Source organism: Lepeophtheirus salmonis, chromosome 5 (genome assembly GCF_016086655.4).
Source record: "Lepeophtheirus salmonis chromosome 5, UVic_Lsal_1.4, whole genome shotgun sequence".
Lineage (NCBI taxonomy): Eukaryota > Metazoa > Arthropoda > Copepoda > Siphonostomatoida > Caligidae > Lepeophtheirus > Lepeophtheirus salmonis.
Genome location: NC_052135.2, coordinates 29,572,915 through 29,594,289, shown reverse-complemented (window position 1 = coordinate 29,594,289; position 21,375 = coordinate 29,572,915). Strand labels below are relative to the sequence as shown.

Here is a 21,375-nt window from a genome sequence, read left to right as displayed (position 1 = left end):
ATGTTTCAAAGGTTTTTCCTTTGACCTTTGAATTAATTTCGGCCTCGACATACACGATTTTTCATACTGAAAATAAATTGACAAATTTCCATACATAGAAGTTGACGATATTTTGTGGAATTATACCATTGTGATATAAGTCCATGATTTTATACCATATTTAAAAAAAAGTACTTATAGTATTTGTAAACGTATATTTTAGGGAGTGAAGACGTAGTAGCAAGGTTAGAGGATAGAAATGAAACACAAAATTGGGAAGCGGCACTATACTTATTTGGACATTTATCCAATAAATTATAAGTGTGTATCTATTAAAGATCATTATTACACACAAAAGAATATTATTGTATAGTATAGTAAAAAAGTTGGCAGTCCTCGTTTGCCATAATTTTATTTATTTGCCGTTGGAAGGGAATATATATACTGACACAATAAGCTTGTGGAGAATATCTGAATATTGGTGTATGTAATTACATTATATAATTGTTATTATCATGTACGTACATAGTATCTTGAAAGGAGGTGAGTTCAAAAGAGCTATGAAAATATATATGGCTGTCCTTTAAAGACCTTTTCTAGAATAAATATCACTATAAAATTATACGGCATAAAAACCAAAAGGAATGATAAAATAAAAAAAGTAAATAGTTTATTAACGTGCTTCTCAAACCTTTTTGTAGAGTGTAGAATGTGAGAAAACACCAGGGTCAATAAAGTTGAATAAAATATGATCTATCCGTTTCTCAAAAGAAAGTGACATTGGAAAGTATTAGTGGGAAAGTAGGACTAAAGCTTTTATAGGGATCTGATTTACAAATACAAAGATTTCTACTATTTTTATTTGCCTAAAAATGTATGGAGTTGTAAAACGTATGGGATTGGAAGAGTGGAACATATTTGATAAATAAAGAAACACTCTTCAGATTAACAACTAGAGTAAAATATATATTGAACGCATTCAAGTCACATTTTATACAACTCTAATTAAGTATATGTTAATACAACACGATGTAGAAAAGTTTAGAGATATATTTTTTCCCTTGACATAACTATTATTTGAACATAAAAGCATCTACTCAAATTCATTAAAGTGAGTTTTTTTTAATTTTAAATAAAAATGCATCAAAACTTGTAAAAATTATTTCTTTATATGCTTTTTTACATGAGAATATTTGTTTATTAGGTTAAGTATATGTACATATTACATGTATGTTTTGCTACCAAAATAGTTATGAAATTCATCTCAATGCATCTTATGTGGGAAGTTATATTTAGTATTCAGTAAAGGGGCGTCACTAGGATTTAAAGTTTTGGATGCTCAACTTACCAGGCTAACACTTTTTTTACTTTCTTTTTTTTTTTTTTTTTCAAATTGGAACATTTTGGGTAGGGATGTAACAGTCCACCCTTTCGATGTTTCGTTTTAAATCTTTAGGATTCATACGCATCCTTTCGTTTATAGTCTGGGCCGAAATATAAGCTCAAATCAGTCTAGAAAAAAATAACTCAGGACCAAATCGAAAAAATAACGGTCTTCGACCGAGCCTCAATACTACTGAGCAGTGTTTTATATTTTCCAAAGCTGTTCATCTGATTCTTTCATTCTTGTAAAGTGAAACAACAGATCTGTGCGCTCATAAAAGAGGGAAAGTAACACTGGGGAGCTGTGAGGGAGTTTTAAGTCCCTGTTGCACTTAAATTATAATTGAGGTTCGAAGAGGGAGTTGCTCCTTTCTTGACATCTCACACCTAATCTAATGAAATTTCATGAGAGCTAAGCTACTCTCCTTTTAAACACTATTGTAATTGTCAGGATTACCATCTTAACAAACATTTGTCCTTCATAGTTCAATGTTCCAAAGTCAGAAATAAGTATTTATTTAGGGAAATGAAGTCAAGAAGGACTTTTGTAGAGTTACATATTATGTGTACCTACATACTGTGGACATGTATGTAAATAATATATGGGTTTATAAAAAAAATAATTAAGAGGGAAAAGGTTAGAGAATTGCATAATTTATTTATCTAAGAGTTGTTTTTGAATATAGGCTACACGCAAAGATAAAGAAGAGGATGAGATGAGTATGTAAATGAAAGACTAAGAAGAAGATGGAGTAAAAGGTAATTTAAATGAAAAAAAGAAAGGGAAAGCAAATACTAATTCATCATCTGCAAACATGAAACAAAGATTGACAAATATTTAAAAACATATGCATAAAATATTATGTAGTATATATTTGTATAAGTAGTACCTGAGGAAAGATTCTTTTGATGTTCAAGAAAGAGAGGGGGGAGGGAGGTTATGTAACAGGATGCTAACATGTTTCATAAACAATATGTTGATTGTTGATGAACCAATAGCATCTAACATAATTGGTTATACGTATTTTCTTATAAATTACCAAGAAGTCATTTCATCAAATGGTCATTATATTCTTTTGGCATTCCCTTTTCATATATGTACACCAAATATTTAAAAAAATGTATTCCTAATACGTGGTACCTCAACGTATAAACAATCTTGAACAAAAATCAAGAAAAGAAAAAAATCCCAATCAACTTTTTTACTTGGTATATGGTATTTTATTGTAAAGATCAACTTTTGCTACATTAAGTAAAGTTTAAGGTACCTAAAAAGGGGTAATGAGGGTAATTTGTTGATATAAATTGGCGATTGTTCGTCCAAGAATACAAATCTAATCCTAATTTAATTTTTTTTAAAAGCTTACTTTTATGGTGACGGGTTTATTGATAAAATGAAGTTTGTCTGCCTATGCAGGCCTAATTTTTGCACTTAATATCTTATTCATACGTCACTTCATGACCTCAGAATTAACAATGTAGCCATGATTATTTTGTTGCTAAAACTCCGTACGTCATATTAAAAAATGAGATAAAAGTGGATTACATAATATATACAAAACGTGGACTGAAAAGTCCATGCTATAACAAAGAAAACACATTTTTTTCTCATTCAAGGTTGCCTTCCTTAATGAATATAATCTCCATCAAGAGCAACACAATCATTCCAGCACTGCTATAACATTTCATTAATTCACTTTTATTAAACACTTTATCCTTTGAGTCAAAATAGTCCTCAGTTTTTGCGATTGGAGCAAAAATTCTTACCGCCAAACATTTTTCAGATCTATCATTCATCCATTGTCATATACTGACGCGAGAATTTCGTTTCGTTACATTTAAACATGGCTAAACACTGCTCAGAATCATTTGCACGTTTTTGTTTTTTGTCAACAGGGAGCAAACCTGGCACCCACATTGACAGAGCTTTCTCTGGACAAATATTCATATAATATAAAGCCAACACGAATATTACTTTACGATAATTCAAAAGGATTTTTATGTTTTTTGTTGTACCCGGCTCATTTAGACGTCTATTGTGTTCTATATCATGGGGATCAATACGACCTCATTTGACATCAGAAAACAACATTAAATTATTTTGTCTGATGGATCAGAGTCTCCAAAACATTGTTCAAATAATTGCTTAGGTTGAGCGGTATTTTTTCCCATCACGAAGGACCATAAAATTAAAACACGATTTTTTTATCCATTGCTTTGGAAATAATAAAAGTAGCGTCGTCACACTTAGCACAATAACTCAACAACTAAGGAACTGATGGTCATAAAATTTTGACAACCGTCTTTTGAAGGTTGTTTCAAACTGAAAATGAGGTGAATAAAAGAAAAGAAGGTCCATTTATGTTTGAAGCCCGGGACTTTTCATCCCATGGGTTATATTATTAAAGCAAAGTTTGTACGTCTTTTGGCCTTTTTGTCAACGCCTAATAACTTCAAGCAATGCTAGGTACTCTGACTAGTGTACTTATAAAAAAACATAGACAAAGTAAAGAAAATTGTATAAAAATGCATATATTGTATACATGTTGTAACTTGTATCATCAATTGTACCAGCGGCAACTAAAAAATTAGATGAATACTTATTTTAAATGAAGAATTTCATATCGTTGCTTTATAGAAATAGATAAATATTATACAGTATTTCATATGACATCATCATACTTATAAGTTGCCATCTTGGAGATATTAACAACTAAATCTTTTTTTAATTAAAAACCAGAATTCCCCAATTCGACAGTATAGTTTTTTTCTTTTTTAATTCCATTAGATGAAGTTTACTCATCATGTTTTCGGAAATTTTTTCCATTTTCTTAATTACAATACCAATTTCTCTTACATGGCATTTTTTTTTTTTTTTTGGTTTGTAACGTCATCAAAAATGTTATATTGTTGTTTTATCAATTTTGTAGGATATGGCTTTCAATTGATGGGCCATTGGCTAAATTTGGTTTCATGAAAGAATAAAAAAAAAAGATTTAAAAAAATATCAACTTTCAATCTCACATACATTACGTTGTTCGGTTCTCGATGTACTAGTTATAGGAGATGGTAGAATGAATAGATTTTCTTATTCCCTTGGTCCAAGTTATTTTCCTTTACTATTAATGATTTTTTTTTTAAATTAACATACCTGATATCTTAATTTTTATGGAGGAGGAAAATGAAGGCTTGGTGGCGTATATTATGTCTACTAGTGTTGAGACACTCTCCAAGTAGGATTTTTTCTTTTTTTGTGTGTTCGTTTATTACATATTTTTTATAACGAATTGGACAATGGACTGAAAGATGATCGTTTTTAGATATTGGCAAATTTTTATAGCTCAATCTATGAACCGATTCCCGCTTATACAAGTCATACGCATATGAAACATTATATAACTTTATATGACGTCATTGTATTGATGTTTACAATTTGGAAAAACATCTACAATTTATGTTTAGAATCGGTTTAAATCGAATTTTCTGTATGACGGATCGAGACCAGACTTGTATGAAGGACCAAATATGTGGGTCCAACAACATAAGCTTTTGCCGTTTAGGGATTTCATACCAATTGACTTTTGATTAATGATTATATTTTGTCGACAAAAAACGCAGTTTAGGCATCAGAAAAGGAAAAGGAGGGTTATCTTGCTTCTTTTATGTTAATTCTTTAATACATACAGAGTGTCCCATTAAAGTCTGAGCATTTTGAATTTTAAGCTTCCGCAAGATGTAATTTATTAATTAACTATTGAATTTAAACTAAATTAATACTCTAAGTGTGTTGGAGCTCTCTTAATCATTAATGTAACCACCCGTAGCCGCAATGATGGCTTCCAAACATCGTTGGAACGACTGGCACCCTCTGTGGCGTTCTACTGCTGTGTGACAGTGGTTTTGAAAGCCTTGGTGTTTAGACTGCAGGCTTTCCATCCTCACAAAACTCTTTCCACCCACTTTTTTTAGAGCTCTCTGGACAGTCTGGTGTGAGGCCCTGAGATCTCTTGCACGGGGTCTATAGAACTTGAGGGGAGTGGACTGGACTGTCTTCTTTAACTCCACTAGATCCAGTTTGGCCTTTTTGACAGAGCCTTCTTCCTTTCCAATGTTTGGGACTTGCTGTCGGTGTAGACGGTGGTCTTGGAGACGCCCAAATGCTTGGAGTACGCGAAATAAAATTCGTAGATATTAAAATATAATTTTGCGATATTTTTTCCTACACTAATGCTATTTTAAATGTAGAAGATTCTCCTCTTTATAGAAGTATTCATTTTCTCCCTCCAAAATCATATAACAGGCAGCCAATGCTAACAAGAGACTTAATTCAGTAATATCATAATTCTCGCTACCGGCTTTTCCTCACGTTCTCCAAAAGTCCGTTCCTAATAATTATGGAAAGATGAATAAAAAAAACTATACTCTCCACTATACATATATAATAACTCATTATAATCTCACTTAAGCAGATAAATCTTTAAAAAAGAGACAAAAAAGATAATTAATCATTTTTGTTAAATGTTTTTGTTGTTTTCTCTCTCAACACCTTTGCCTACCTTGCCCTACTACGTACCTATGTTTTGAAAATAAATGGAGAAATTACAGACATTGATTTGCAGCTGCAAGTAGTCGTTAATTAATGAGTTCGACTTGTAGTCCTCTAATGATAGGTTGGTATATTGCACCACAATAATGATGTCTTCTTCCATAGTAGAGAAAATTGTGGGTCTTCTCAAATGATTTACCCATTACTGTTCGCTATGATCTTGGATTTAATCCCTTTTCTAAATCCATTGTATTCATTTCAGGGTTAATTCAATATTAAATTCATTGATCTTCCATATATATTTGTAAATACAAAGTTTGAGAAAAATTAATTCCTCTTACTTGATTATTTATTCTTATTTTTTTATTTTATTGTTCCTTTCTTTGGTGATATAGAGATGCACAGATGAAGTGAAAATAAACATTATAATATATTTCCTTCTCTAGGAACTACCAAGACACGAATTTACGCCCATTGAGTTCAATTGACCGCCTTGTACACTGAGCTAGGTCGTTCTATTATTCTTATTAGAGTTGAATCGATTCTATGATTGATTTCTTAATCAGTTATACACCTTTCAGTCTTTTTTTTTAAGGGTTCTATCTTTTTTACCATTCAAGGGTCCTAATAACCGATTATTCGGTACCTCAGTACTAGCTATCTTTTTATATTCTTCACTCATAGCAAGAATTGAGAAATATAAAAACGAAGATAATAATGAATGATAATTATAACGTTTAATAATACGTTCTAGCCACACATATCCTACTTAAAACTTTAGGTATATTGAATCCTTGAAAATGGTAATGATAAAGCTTAAACAGCTAAAATGAAGTAGTTAGTAACTACGGCATAGAGTTGCAGTTACCATAAAAGATTGTTAAATACCAATCCTAGGACTGACAAATTATTATTAAGACCGGAATAATAGATCTTCAGTCTTTTTAGTTATTTTAGAACGATACAACATTATTCCTATAAATTAGACTATCACAAAAACTTAACGATACTTCGACCCCAAAATTTTGACATCCAGTCCGGTCCCACTCTAATTTTTAAGGATGTGTCTGAATCGGATGCAAAAACATCTTTGAAAGAACTCTTAATTTTATTAAAATCATATCGATAGTTTTAAAGGAACAAATTAAAAAATAATTTTTTCGATATTTTACTGATTTTCATATCAAAACGCGTCCCTGAAGTAACTTTTTTTTTACAGTTGAAGGTTATTTTCTTCCTTATATGAATATGAGTACTGTTAAATGATTGAATATCGGGTTTAACTCAAAATAACTCATTTTACATGCTCCCAATATGGATTCTTTTGAAGGAAAAAATCTTATGCTTTGTATATTGTTTATGACAAAAAAGTTTCAGTTCAATTAAGGCAACATAATTGAAAATATGGATTTCGAAGCAAAGCGATTTCTCTTTATTTGAAATGTTGTAAAATGAGGTTCCTAAAAGGGACATTTTCATCCTTCAAATGAGGTATTTTAGAAGAACACATTCTGTGGAAGTACAGTCTAATAAAAATAAAATTCATAAAATAACTTTGGTTCATGTTTGATTATAGTTTAGTAACTTTTTTCATACTATTCATTTCAAAATATAAATTTTCAAAGTGACCTTCAATTTTGCCCTGAGATTGACTGATATTAATTTCAATTTCAGGATTTTTTTAAAATAATTTTGTTATAATAAAATACATTTGAATGATGACATTTTTTTTTTCAAAAGACAATTTTCGTTTTTTAAATTTTCATCTAGCTATTAAAAATTTGATTTTTTATTTTATTTAGTAAATTTTTCCTTCCATTTCAAATATACGGGTGGGAAACTTCAATTTTGCCCTTTCTCTTATACTTATGGTCGAGGTCAAGGCAAATTTTTCAAAAGAATTTTGATAATAAAATAATTTGAATGATGACCAAAACCACACTCAAGCACCACATCAGAAATATATACATGAAATAATAAAAAATCCGTTAATCTAATACAAGGGTTAGGATTTTTCCTTGGGGGGAAGGAGGATACTTTTTGACAATTTTGACAGAGTGTTTTTCATATTTGAGAAATAAAATTTTACCTGAATGACCTTGTTTTTTTTTAGAAAAGACAATTTAAAAAAAAAAAAAAAAAAAATGAACATATGCAATATCCCCACCCTAAAGAAATCTATACTTATCAATAGAGGTATATACAAAATGTCCTAGAATGCGGGAGCGACTTTTTCTAGTTGAAATCTGAGCATTATTTGTTTGTTTTCTAAAGCTGAACTAATTAATATTTAATTTTTGAGAACGGAACATATAAAGAGTAACACTAAGGATTGGTTTGGGAGTTATAAGTGTAAGTCTTTCCGGACCTGGAATAGAATTGAGGATTGAATCTCTGTAATTTATGTCTATATCCTTACTAGATGCAGAGTGGGGTTTGTACGTATATCTTCATATCACAACTGCTCGCAGCTAATTTAATGAAACGTCATGACAGCTAAACTGCTCTGCTTTCTTTTATTTTTACATACCAGCAGGTTATATTTTATGCAACACTGCTTATCTATGCCGTAGTCAGAGTTCTGTCTAATCCTCTTTCAAATGTTTGACAAGTCATTATCTATAATTTCCTCTTTAAACCCCAATTTGAAGTACAAAATGGGATACAATGTACATACAAGTATTCGTATTATGTATATTATGTGGCGTCATCATCCTTGTAATATGCAACTACCCTTAGCTTAATCTCTCTCTCTCTCTCTTCTTCACTTCAAATAATTTCTCCCTATTCTCCAAAGAGAGAAATAGTGTTCATAATAAACACCCCCTTTAAAACAAAACATAACAAAAAAAAAAAAAAAAGATTATATATGTATACTTTATTTCCCCTTAGTTTTTAGTGTCTTATTTTGAAAGGTGTGACAGAAACATATATAATTTGTGGCAACAACTGTGATACGCATAATATTTGTCAGACAAAAAGATATTTATATCTCTATATACCTTATAGTTATATTCCTTAACTCCATGTAATATTTTTTTGTGTTCTTCTTCTTCTTACTCTTCATATTTTGGCGTAGATATTACATATGGTGCCCGTCAACCCAAAAGCAAGATAGAATTATCTTTCTCAAATTTGTATTCTGACTACGGATTAGTGTAAATTTCTATCATCAAAATTGTTCTTACTAACCCTTTGGGTGTGTTACAAATTGTTATTTTGTTATACAAACAGTTTATTTTATAATTGATATACAGGGTAGACCAGCAAAACGTGGGCTGTTGATTTATGTTTATTTTCTCATTACTTTGAAAAGTTTTACTGATTATTTTTTTGATATTCCGTTTCCCCTGGCTTTTTTACATTAAAAAACTAGACTAACTATTTAGTGATTTCATCATAATTAGCGAGCAACAAGAAAAAAGGTAACACATCACAGAGCATTACAGACAGTATTAAGTATTCCAAGAGCCTGGTTTTTAAGAGGGGCAAGATGAAAAAAAAATTGAGAAGACCTCTTCAGGAAGTCAGGATGTAGAGAACATAATTTAAAGAGGGATACGAAGTTCTTGTTAAGCTTGGACAAGAATACATATAAAGGAGGATCCCACTAAGTTGTTAAATTACCTCGCCAACGACTTCTCTGTGGCTCCTAGGACTATCAGAAGGGATATAAAGCACAATTTGAGTTTAAGTCTTTGACAAAGAACCCACGCCACCTACTGACAGTGGCCATAAAATCTAGGATGCTCAGAGGGGCTAGAAAATCCTTATATGGATCAAGGCAAATGGGTCCATTGTGAAAATGTTCTCGGACAAGAAGATTTCCACAGTTGATCAATTCCACAACTGCCAGAACAACTGCTAGAAACAAAATAATAGGTTGGAGGGGCTTACCACTCAAAATATCCAGCCCAAATAATGATGATTAGCGTTGTGGCCTCTGATAGAATGAAGATGCCTCCATTCTTTTTCAAGATTGGACAGAAAATCGGCCAGGAGGCCTACTATAAGGTGCTTAGGTACACTATCTTGCCATGGCTTAAGACCAGCTACCTAGATTGTAACTATGTGTGGACTCAGGACAGCGTCCCCTCCAACACGTCCCCCAAGGGCCAAAAGTTATCTGCATATAACATGGCTCGATTCTGATCCAAAGAGATTTGGCTCCCTTCCGAACCAGATTTGAACCCACTGAACTTGTATATATGGTACAATTTGGAGAAAGGAAACTAACAGGACATCAAACCCAAAGGTGGACTTACTGAAGTCCTCTATAATGGTTGTATGGGACAACATATGAGAAGAATTTGTCATCAACTCCTGTATGGCTTTCAGGCGATGAGTAAAGTCTGTGATTTATAATGAAGGTGGCCATTTGAATGAAAAAAGTGTTGCAAAAACCTTATCTACATGTTATGTTGACGTAATTTTTTTGCCTATTATTGAAAATATAATATTGTTGATATATTTCTAAATCCATCTCTTGACTCTCAATTTTGCCTCCCTAACATGTACATATACATACATTCCAATATTTCATAGGCATATTTGAGTTAGCTATAGGTTTTTCATTCAAATTTGTTGGATGAGTTAAAATGACCCATAATTTTAGGTCTAGTTGGCGAGTATTTATTTGACTCAAGAGAATTATATTGACCCCGATATGGGCTTGCATGGTAAATATCGATGTTGGCTAATTAAAGTGCAATTTGCAAAGCCCTCAAAGGGTTCAGAATAACGATTTGTTGATGGAAATTGACCATTATTCATCGTAAAAGAATACACATGTAGTTCAGGTTCAATATTGAGAAAAATCATTCTATCTTGTTTTTGTGTTGACACCCCTCATAAAACTTGAGTTATATAAAATATAAGCTGTCGGTCTATGAAAATAAAATAAATCTAAAATTGACCTTGATTATTGGAAGAATGTTTGTGAGGAGAGCAGCTTACCTTTCAGTGCGTTTTATTAGGTAAGCTGTGAGCAGAAGATAAGAAGAAGTTAATGAACACAAATTCCATTCCCTATCTTAAAAGGACATATAGGCAGGAATTAATTCGATGTCAATCCTTCAGAATACTCAGAGTCCAACCGGATTTGATACAAATAATTCCCCAACAAAACATTAGCGCATGCATTAGGGATTATTTTATACTTTGATCGATAAAAAAATACTCCTCAAATTGCCAAAGAGAAAAACAATCACACCAAGCGTTTAGGTCATATTTTATACATCTCTACATATAGCATAGTAAAAAAATAGTACTTCACTTTATGTTTTGTAGGTTTTATTATTATTTTAAATATATATCGTATATTTTATCTATAAATATAGCAGAGGAAGTCATGTGTTTAAAAAGAAAAAAAATGTTTCCCTCAAAAGTTTTTAATAACAATAAATAAATGAGAATAAGAAATAGTGGGGAGAGGAGAAATGTGAAGTTAACAGCCTCATTATTCCTCTTATTCTTCTTCCAGCAACTCTCTTTCTTCTTCTTAATAAACAATTTAATAATAGTAAGGATTTGAATCATATGCCTGCTTTTCAGGAGTCTCTTGAGCTAATCTGAGAGCTTCTTGTTGAGCAGCAATGGCCTTGTGCTCTTGAGAAATTTCCTCATAGAGTTGAGCATGTTGATTGCGGACAGCTTGTACAGCGGGGGACTCAATGTTGGAGTATGGACTTCGTGTGACTGTTTGTTGATAAAGAGCTTGGTGTTGAAGACGAGCCTTTTGAACAGCGGCAGACTCACGTGGTAGGTAGTCGGAGGCTTCTGTAAGGGTGAAGCCCTTTTCTGGATCCGCTACGTAGCTGAACTAAATGAATATTGAATGATTAAATGTTATATATAGGCTTTTTATATATACAACAATTACTTTTTGCCATTGGTAATTGGGGTCCAAGTAGGAGTAAGTTCCTTCCACACGACCATTTTTATCGCCAGAGCTCACAACATAACGATCCGGTTTCCCATTGGGTGCTCTTCCTGATGCGTATGCATATACAAAAGGAGTTGGAGGCTGCAATTATATAAATGAATAATCAGAATTTTGTTCCTAAATTTGATTGTATCTTTAAATGAAGGTCTTACCTCAGTAGAGCTATAAATATGGTCTGCACCACAAATAACCGTAAGTCCGCAAACAGTCAAAGAAATGATAAATACAATTTGACCCTGTTGGAGGAGAAAAAAAAGAATAAGAATTAATGATCCTACCAAGGAAAAAACGTCATTATAATATAATTAAAGTGTCAAATGAGTTGTAAATATAATATAATATACTGATAAAGACATCATCAGGGAAGGAGTGCGCCGGAATATTAATGACTCCGTAAATATTTCAAAGTTCATTTATTTTGAAGGATTTGACTTTTTTTCTTCCCTTAATCTTTAATCACTATTATACATAGATAAATACATCTTTAATCAACATTCTTTTCATAGTTTTAAATACATTTCAACTATTTTAGTTATGTAATTAAGTCTCCTAGAGAGAAATAGAGAGTTCATGCACGATTTTTGCATGTGCTATGCAGTTACATTGCAACTCAATGTCACTTCATTCAATCAATTTATCTATACTAGAGGGGTCTTTTCTGTACGTTGTTAAATAATACATTGCGTAAGAAATAAATACAATTTCAAGGACAGTGAAATGTACAGACTTGCTAATCTGTTCCTAAAACATAGTATTTTAGCGAATTAAAAAAAAATCAAGACAAAAAGAGAAGCTCACTATATCTCTAGACATTTTATGTTGTCTTCAAGTTGTAAAAACAGTGTAAACACATTGTACAAGGTACAATTTCTATATCTCATAAGCAAAGTTGTACCTTTATTGGTCTAGCGGTTCTACAAGTTCCGGTTCTTGAACCGCTATAACCGGAACCTAAAAAGTTTTGAACCGAGACTACAATATATTTCTTATCTGTCTCGGTTCTTCTTCTTTTGTTCCTATGTAAAATATACTAAGAAAATATAATATATATTATAAAAAATAAATTAGCTCAAATCAATAAGTCAATTTTTTGATTTTTTTTTATTTTTTTTGTGCAATTGCAGCGTTTTCCAATGATTTTTTTACGTCGCTAGGGTGATATAGTTATATCGGTGTTCCAAATCTAGAAAAGTGGTTTTAGGCACCAGACAGTGTAAATAAAAGAGGAAAGGGGGGAGGGATAGATTATGGATTCAAGTCCACAACTAAGCTTGATGGGCCCCTATAATATTTCTTAAGTCAAGGATTCCCAAACTTTACTATTCCAACACCCCATGCACTCATAAATTTTTATCTAGCCCCCTTTATACGAGACATGTGTACTATGTATATGTAGAATGAAAAGCAATCCCCAATTCTCCATCCTTCTGCGCCCCTTCCCCCTAGCCTCCCCTCACAGTCCTCACATTGAAAACCATTCTATTAAGCAACATTAGCTTACAGGGGCCCTCTTGGAACTTGGGGTACAATGCACTCTGTGTTTAAGGTAGCTGCGGCCCTGTTTGTATCTAATATCATTTCCTGGACCCTATTTTTTTTGGCCACGCTTCTTGTTTTAAGTGCCTGTTACCAAACTGAGGTAACAACACCTTGTTGTATACTTAATTATAAGTCCTTTTAATCTTTAAAATTACATGGTTATTATGCATTTACGAATAGCATAACTGTTCCTACTTGAACTTTATAATGTGTCACATAATATGTCTTATCAATTAGTCATTTGTATTTATTAAAGTCAAAATTACATTAATATTAGGACTATCTATGGATCAATCAAATATTGCATCATCCTCATCAGTCATCACTAATCTATTCTAATTTCTTCATCTCATTTTTTGGGTTGTAAATTATACAATTTATTTATACAAATTTCTGGGATAAATCGAGATTGTCATGAAAATTAAATATGGTTTAGAACCTTCATTTGCTTTATAAGACTTAATTAGTTCCGCTATGGCCTTATCCAATTCTATAAATTTAAATTTTATTTCATTTTTAGGATGATTTTTTGCTACTTTGAGTTCAGTTTGCGACATTCCAACAGGATTAATTGGAGTAATTATTCGTTGAAGAATGTAAATTGAATCCTGACTCAATGGTAAGAGCATTTGCTTCTCCAATAATTGATTTTTTTTTCTTCTTAAAAAACGGAGTACCTCTTTTTAAATATATAAATAATCACACGTCACAGATATTGGTCAATTGTAGGCTTTGCATTTAATTCTTTTAAGGTGAGATACTCAAAATGCTCACTACTGTTTATAACCTTCATTTGACTTTTTCAATTGAATCAATTTCTAATTTTGTAATTGTGAGGATGCATTTATGTTTCTACTTTAAGTGCGCTTTGCAGGACCTCCAAAGGAGTAATCAGATCAATGTATTAATAGAAATTGACGATAATTATTAATCTTTGAAGAATAGAAACGTAATACAGTCACAATTTTTATCCTAATTGAGACTGTAGGGCCGACGGAAGTGGGGCGGGGCAGAGGGAGAATGTACCATTCAAATTTTATAAAAGTAACATTTCCATTTTTCAAACATTTTAAAACTTACACCGGTCTTGTTCTAGCTTGCTTTTGGGTTGACGGACACCATGTACAATGTACATATAATATGTAATCTAAATCAAACAGCAACACTTAAACAAAAAATGAAAGATGTTCTTCAGATACAACCATCTATCTTTATGCCTCAATTCCTCTTAATCAGATAAGCAAAGGAAATGATGACTTGTAGTCGTATATGTATGTAGGAAGTTTTTAACAATTTTATGGATTCGCTCAATTGAAACGAATATCAGTCGCATCATCGTGAGAAACTTGTAGAACAAAAAGCTAAAAGTATGGAAAATAACATATATTTTTGACACAACTACGACATCTACATATATGTAGTCCATATACGTACGTAGGTACATGCAAATTGATTATGAGAAAAGATACATTTCTTCATATGTACAAACGATCCATTATCACACTCTCGCCACCCAAGAAGAAGTTATTCAAAGAAAATAAAAATCGTTCAACTGTAATATACATTTGCATATTATATGTACTGAAGTTATTTATAAACTGTGTAGGAAAGAGAAGAGAAACAGTTTAGCAAAACTTAAAATTCTATTAATCCATGTCCATAAGACTGTTTTAGAACGGCAGTCACATTTAAACTTTCTGCTTGGAAGACAGTATTTCCTTTCCTCAGTATAACATAAGAATTAACCGGTTGTACCTAAATTATTTACTCAATTTTGAATTTCAATAATCGGTTGCCAAATATAGGAAATATGAACCCATTCACATTTTACTCTTAACATCCCGCCCAATAACATAAAAAAATTACTAACAAATGAATTTTAGGGCTATTTAGCTGTAAACTACTTTTTTTTTAAATGTTAACTTAATTGCTTAGATGGAGTTGCACTGATTAAGTATAAGTAAAGATTATAGTTTTACAATTACACCAACTCACATAGGAATCCTGTGTGAAGGTACATAAAGTATATTTCTTTCTATAGGAATCGCCTGGGTACGAACCTACGTACGTTGAGTTCAAGAGAATAATTTCTCTCGAGCGCCTTACCCATGAAATATGGGAGTTCCATTTGTTTAATTCAGTTTTGATCTAAAATAAAAATTATGTATTTTAACTCCAGCTTTTACATGGCTTTGAACTGGAATAATCGGGCAATAAAGAAAGAAAATATGCATTACATTGAATTTCCCACTTAATAACCCTAATTTTTAACGTAGGGAATTTACTGACAGATTAATTTTTTGGGCTTTTTAGTTGTAGAAGTTCTGTTCTGATTATGCTTTTTTCTTTTTTTTAAATAACAGTTATTCAGTTTGAGTGAAAGCTTTTGTTAAACTTTTAATTTAAATAATTGGTTAACAAATAAAGGAAATATGAATGGTTCAATAACGCTACAATGTCGTCCTCCTATAGAACAATGCCAAAATCTTCTACTTCAATGCAATCTATCAATATCAACATATCAAAAATGTTGGTGTAACTATAAATGAACCACTATTAATAGGCTGATAAATACTCTGACTGAAAAAAATTGTGAAGCGGCCTAGGCCACTCTCCTTGTCTCCCGGTGATAACTACCCTAAATACTATTTATCTCTAAATTAGTTGACTCTAATATTGAGAAGATGCTATCTTCCATTTAAAATTCAATTGTGATTGGAATTCTGAAACAGTAAAGTGATGTAGCTCAGTAAACAACGTGCTCTGAAGAAATTATTCTCTAGAACTCAATGTGTGTAGGTTCGATACTTGGAAACTCCTAAAGAAGAAATATACATTCTGGACTTGAAAGACCATTCCCAGATCAGATGGAGCAATTATTGTGATACTATACTCATTTGTTGTACTTAATTGGTGTAACTCCATCTAACCAATTTAATGAATATTAAAAAAAAAACAAAAAAACTGTCTAATGTACATATAACTTTTTATTTAGAATTTTTTCTTTCATATAGATGGATCCTTTTTAAATAAATAAACGTCAGGGATAATAATATAAAAAAAGCTTTTATACTCATCATTTTCATAAAAGAGGTGGAGTTGAAAAGGATTATATTTTTTAATGAGTTTGCAATTAATTGAATCATCCTCTACTTACATATATATTGGGTTTCAGTCTGAAAATCCTAAACCGGTCTCACACAGTTATGATTTTTAGTGGACTGAATTAATTCGGTACATTAATGATGTTCGACCGTAACCGGTCTTACCTAAAATCGCTAGGAGTCGGTCTCATTTTAATTTCGGTGCCAACCGATTCAGTTGATCTTGTCATTTGTGTTTCAAGATGGCAAACTTTGGACAACAATAAGTTCATATGAGGTGTAACTTATCAAACAGAATGATGGAGAAAATTGGTCTAAAAATTGATCGGTTTCAGAAGATTGAACCGAAAAAAATAATATCGGTCTTGAACAGAGTCTCAAACCTAATACATAATTATATAGGTATAGATGAATGTACGGAGGGGGATTTGTATTGAGTTCAATTCTTCTTTGTGCTGGCTCTTTAAAGCTTTATCCATACATTTTATGTACTTATAGTTGTGTTTTTGGGAGTCTCATTATAAAATAAATATCTTGGAAATTAAATTCAGATTGTATTTAGCAATTGAATTGAATGTCTTATCTTGGTTTTGTTACTTCTATTTATTAAACTGTTTTTATGATAGTTCTAGACTCTTAAGGAGCATGCAAAATTGAAGTGAAAATGATAGGTTTGGGTAAAGAAGCGACAGTATATATATTAATTGGGAAAAAATTATCAACATGAATTCTAATCTATGTACGCTTTGTTAATTTTTTGACTTGTGGAACTGTTAGGGTGGGATTTTTGTAGAGAAACCTAAGATTGTTATTCTCCTCTCTAGAAAAGCCCATTCCAACTCATTTTTGATCGAGGCTATGTAAGTGAGTAACGATAATTTCGATACATGTTTAGACAAGTTCCAATGTATGCAATGATCTGGTAATTTTTGTGACTATCTAGCAAAAGATATGAATTCGTAAAAGGAGTCCTGAATAAATTAATTTAGAAACGTCTTTAAAAAAATGAAAACATTAGTTAAAGATTCGTCGTTAGGATGACAAATTTTTAAGAAAAGAATTTTATAACCTCTTTTATGTTTGTATCTCATATTATGTGATTACTCAATATTCGGATAAATATAAGTTGAAAGACAATATATACATAATGGATCTATGGCAAGGTTACTCGACTAACGGTTTAAATCTGAAGCTTCTGTATGTATGTATTTGGAATCCAGGAGGACAAAATATAGTTACATTGGATGGATTTATAAGTTACGGGTGATTGAGCATATATCTAAATACTCATTCGTTTTATTTACACAGAGGTATATTGAAAAAATAATATGAGCAAGGTGTATTCACTAGCAACATGGTCACTTAAGGGGAGTGGGATCTGGTCTAAGACATTGCTCTCCTTATTGGCGAGGGAGAGAGTGAACTTAAAATCACGTAGACTTGAATAACGTACCACGATGGTATAAATTATGTCAAGGGGATAATGGGACAAAAATTTAAATGGAATGTATTCTTAGTAAAACGCCATTAAATGAAATATGGAACTACTTTTTAAAAATGTTTTAAGAAAGCCTTATCTAAAAATTTAAAAAAATCAGTATAAAAATATAATGTAACATTTTCTTGCTAAAGAAGACGTCATTAAATTAAATAGGTAGAGTAATAATAATTAATATTTTTAAGGGGGTGGGGGAACAAAAAAAGCAAAACACGTCAGTTCACATGAGGAGAGGGGATTTATTATTATGCGAATAAAGATCGATGTGGTTTATGAATGCCCCATAACTAAGGTGGGAAAATTATGGCTACTGGGCGAGAATTGGTACAATAAAAAAAGCTTATAAAAAGCGTTATACATGTGAATAAGAAAATATTGCAACATTTAAATAGTTTCAAATATACTTTAATACCACATATAGGTATTATTGATTCTATTAAGCTTTCCTTCTCTAAAATGAGAAATAAAAAGTAATCGAAATTAAGTGCTAGTTAGCTAATTATCTATCATAGTGATAATTTTAATCATTTATGTATAGTAAGGAATTGTTCACAACACTAATAAGAAGTACGAAAGTAGAAAATAAAAAATATTCTAGAACAAAATGAAGAAAAGGAGAAAATCCCAATTCATTTGAGTCAATTAAAGACTTTGTATTCACATTTGTGGGATGAGTGAATATATACAAGATTGTTAGCTATAGTTTATAATCTTTATTTGATTTAAGATACTGATATTTGTCTCGATAGGATCCCTTTTATATCAAATCTGTAAGTTTCTTATTCTTTTACTCTTACAATCGATTTTGGGTATTTGAAGTGCAATTTGCGGCGCCTTCAAAGGGCTAATATGTTGTTATAAAATAAAAATGTAATCGACACTCAATTTGGAGAAAAATGATTTTAACTTTCTTTTGTGTTAATATGTACCAATTGTTTTTGTTTTTTTCTTATAAATATTCTATTCTGATTTTTTAGCACGTTATTAATTATTTTCAATTAATATTACTTACAAAATACAGCCCTTTAAAGATATGAATTTATTTGATTGAAAAGTTTCTCCACCGCTGGTCTAAGGAACTGCATCAATTTATGTATCCCCTACCCAAAAAGCTTCATTTCTTATAATAGCATCACTTACAACAACTAGTATCTACCTTACTTGCTATATTTTGTGTGTAAATGCCAAGGGGTCGATGAACTAATTATACATATATTACAATAGAAAAGGTAAAAAAAAGAAAAAAGCGGAATCAATGGTGATGCCAAATATACCCTTTCTCCACTTCTCCCTGCTTTTGCATGTGAGGCTGCGCCTTAACTAGTGGTATTACGTAAGGAGCACCTACTATAACCTTGTCCGTTCTATGTACATATAATGTTAACTGCCTACTTAATAAATATATTCGTATAATTTAATTAACATATCTATGTATAAATTCGTCAATGGCTGGAGCAAATATCATTGTTGACTTACCATCATTTTACTATGGAGTTTCTTTACTTCTTAACCGTGAGAGTGGTTTATATAGTGGATAGATACTATGTAATTGGCACAAACACTCTGATCAACTAAGGTTGATGATAGGGATGATTTAAAAAATAATAATAATGGTTCTATACCTTGAAATAATAATAATATGCTCAGCGTACGCATCATTTAACACTGCTTCAAATCCACTTGAGAGCGCTCAATTCCAAGGGAATGTAGTGTGTATTCTGTAAGTAGTTATGTTCGTAATCTTAGGAACAACGATGACCCTGAAACAATACTTTGCTCCTTTCTGTAAATCCCCTGATTATTGTTGTTATTACATAGGTACGATATAGGATCTATATACCTTCATTCTTGTCCAAGTTCCCCCTCCTCCCATTTCCGTAAACGCCCAAAAATGCAAGCACTTGACATATACTTGTTCAAATAGGTACATAAATATATAGTATGTACCTTAACTTATGTATGAAGATATGTAAATAAATACATACAGGGTGCAGTGATGAAATTGGCACAAAAATTCCTCCTCACAATAAAACTTTTCAACATTTTCTTTAAATAAATTTAAAATGAAAAGTTAAAAGTATTTTTTTTCTTTTGAAAAGAGTGCAATATAAATGAATATATTATTGAACTTGCACATAATATATTTTTGATTTAATACTCTTTCAAAAGATTGTAAATACATATGTACATAATACGTAAATACTCTTAGAAGCGTCATATTTTTAAATCGTCACATCATGATGATTTCCAAATAAAATATGTAGAAATACTGGATAGACTTCATATCACACATAATATTGTCTCGGCTTCCGTGTTTGTATGTTTTTCTTTCATTTATTAGACACATTATAATTCATGAGTAACATGTGGATGAGCTTACTATTTAGATATTAAAGCCTTCACATTTTTATATTAAAATGCGTCATTCATTCAGGAATAGCATAAGATGATCTACCTATCTTTTACATACACCCTACTTCTGAGTCATAACTTGACAAATTATAATTATGTTTAATGAAGGTTCCTCACTTAATTTAACTCTCTTCATATAGTAAAAGTATACTCAAAATCAAGAACAATGTTTTTGTCAGTTCTCCATTTTCTACCTTTTCTCCTTCACAGTATTAGTGTTCTAAACAGGGGCACAATTAGGATTAATAAAATGGGGAGAGACGATTCAAGGGTTTTACGACATAAATTTGTAAATTATGGGAGGGGGGATGTCCCCACTTCCCATTGACCATTTGGTTCTAAACGTTGATCGCCACTTTTTGAAAAAAAATAATGATAATAAAAAGTTGGGTGATTACAAGATCATATATATGGCCTGTCAAAACAAAATCAAGCTAGAATGAGGGTTTTTTTTAAATTGATTGTGGATCACATTGGTATTTATCCACAAATTATTGTCCATTTTTATGCACAATTTTTTCTTATTAACCCTTTGGAGGCACTCCAAACTGCACTTTAATTATCTTAAATTGATCACACAATAAAATAGTGATGAATTGATAGATTTTATTTGAAAGGACCCATATGGACCAATATAAATTTCTTAAATTAAATAAAGGTTATAAACTATAGCTAACATTCTGGTATATCTTAACTCATCCCACAAATTTGAATACAAAGTCTTTAATTGACAGAAACATATCTATGAAATATTGGGCTGCAGGTTTATATGAAGTAAAATAATTAATTAGGATTTTCTCCTTTTTTTTAGTTTTGTTCATAATTGTTTTTATGTTGACGCACCACATTTGATGTTATTATGATAAACACGCACCCCACCCTTCTCAGTTGGCTCCGATTCCTTGCAACTACTCACACATACCAACTGATTTTCAGATTATATTTGTTTCTCTCACCGCAAGAAAGGTTG

At 31.4% G+C, this 21,375-nt stretch overlaps 1 protein-coding gene across 1 annotated transcript; it reads right to left on the bottom strand.

The window, feature by feature from the left end:
• Positions 1-11,183: 11,183 nt before the first annotated feature.
• Positions 11,184-19,625, bottom strand: Cpr57A (Cuticular protein 57A). Its single transcript, XM_040712828.2, has 4 exons — positions 19,470-19,625; positions 12,005-12,088; positions 11,790-11,933; positions 11,184-11,729 (listed from the first exon to the last, which is right to left on the bottom strand). Exons 1-4 carry the CDS (start codon positions 19,473-19,475, stop codon positions 11,421-11,423), a joined length of 543 nt encoding a protein of 180 aa, XP_040568762.1. The 5' UTR covers positions 19,476-19,625; the 3' UTR covers positions 11,184-11,420.
• Positions 19,626-21,375: the final 1,750 nt, after the last annotated feature.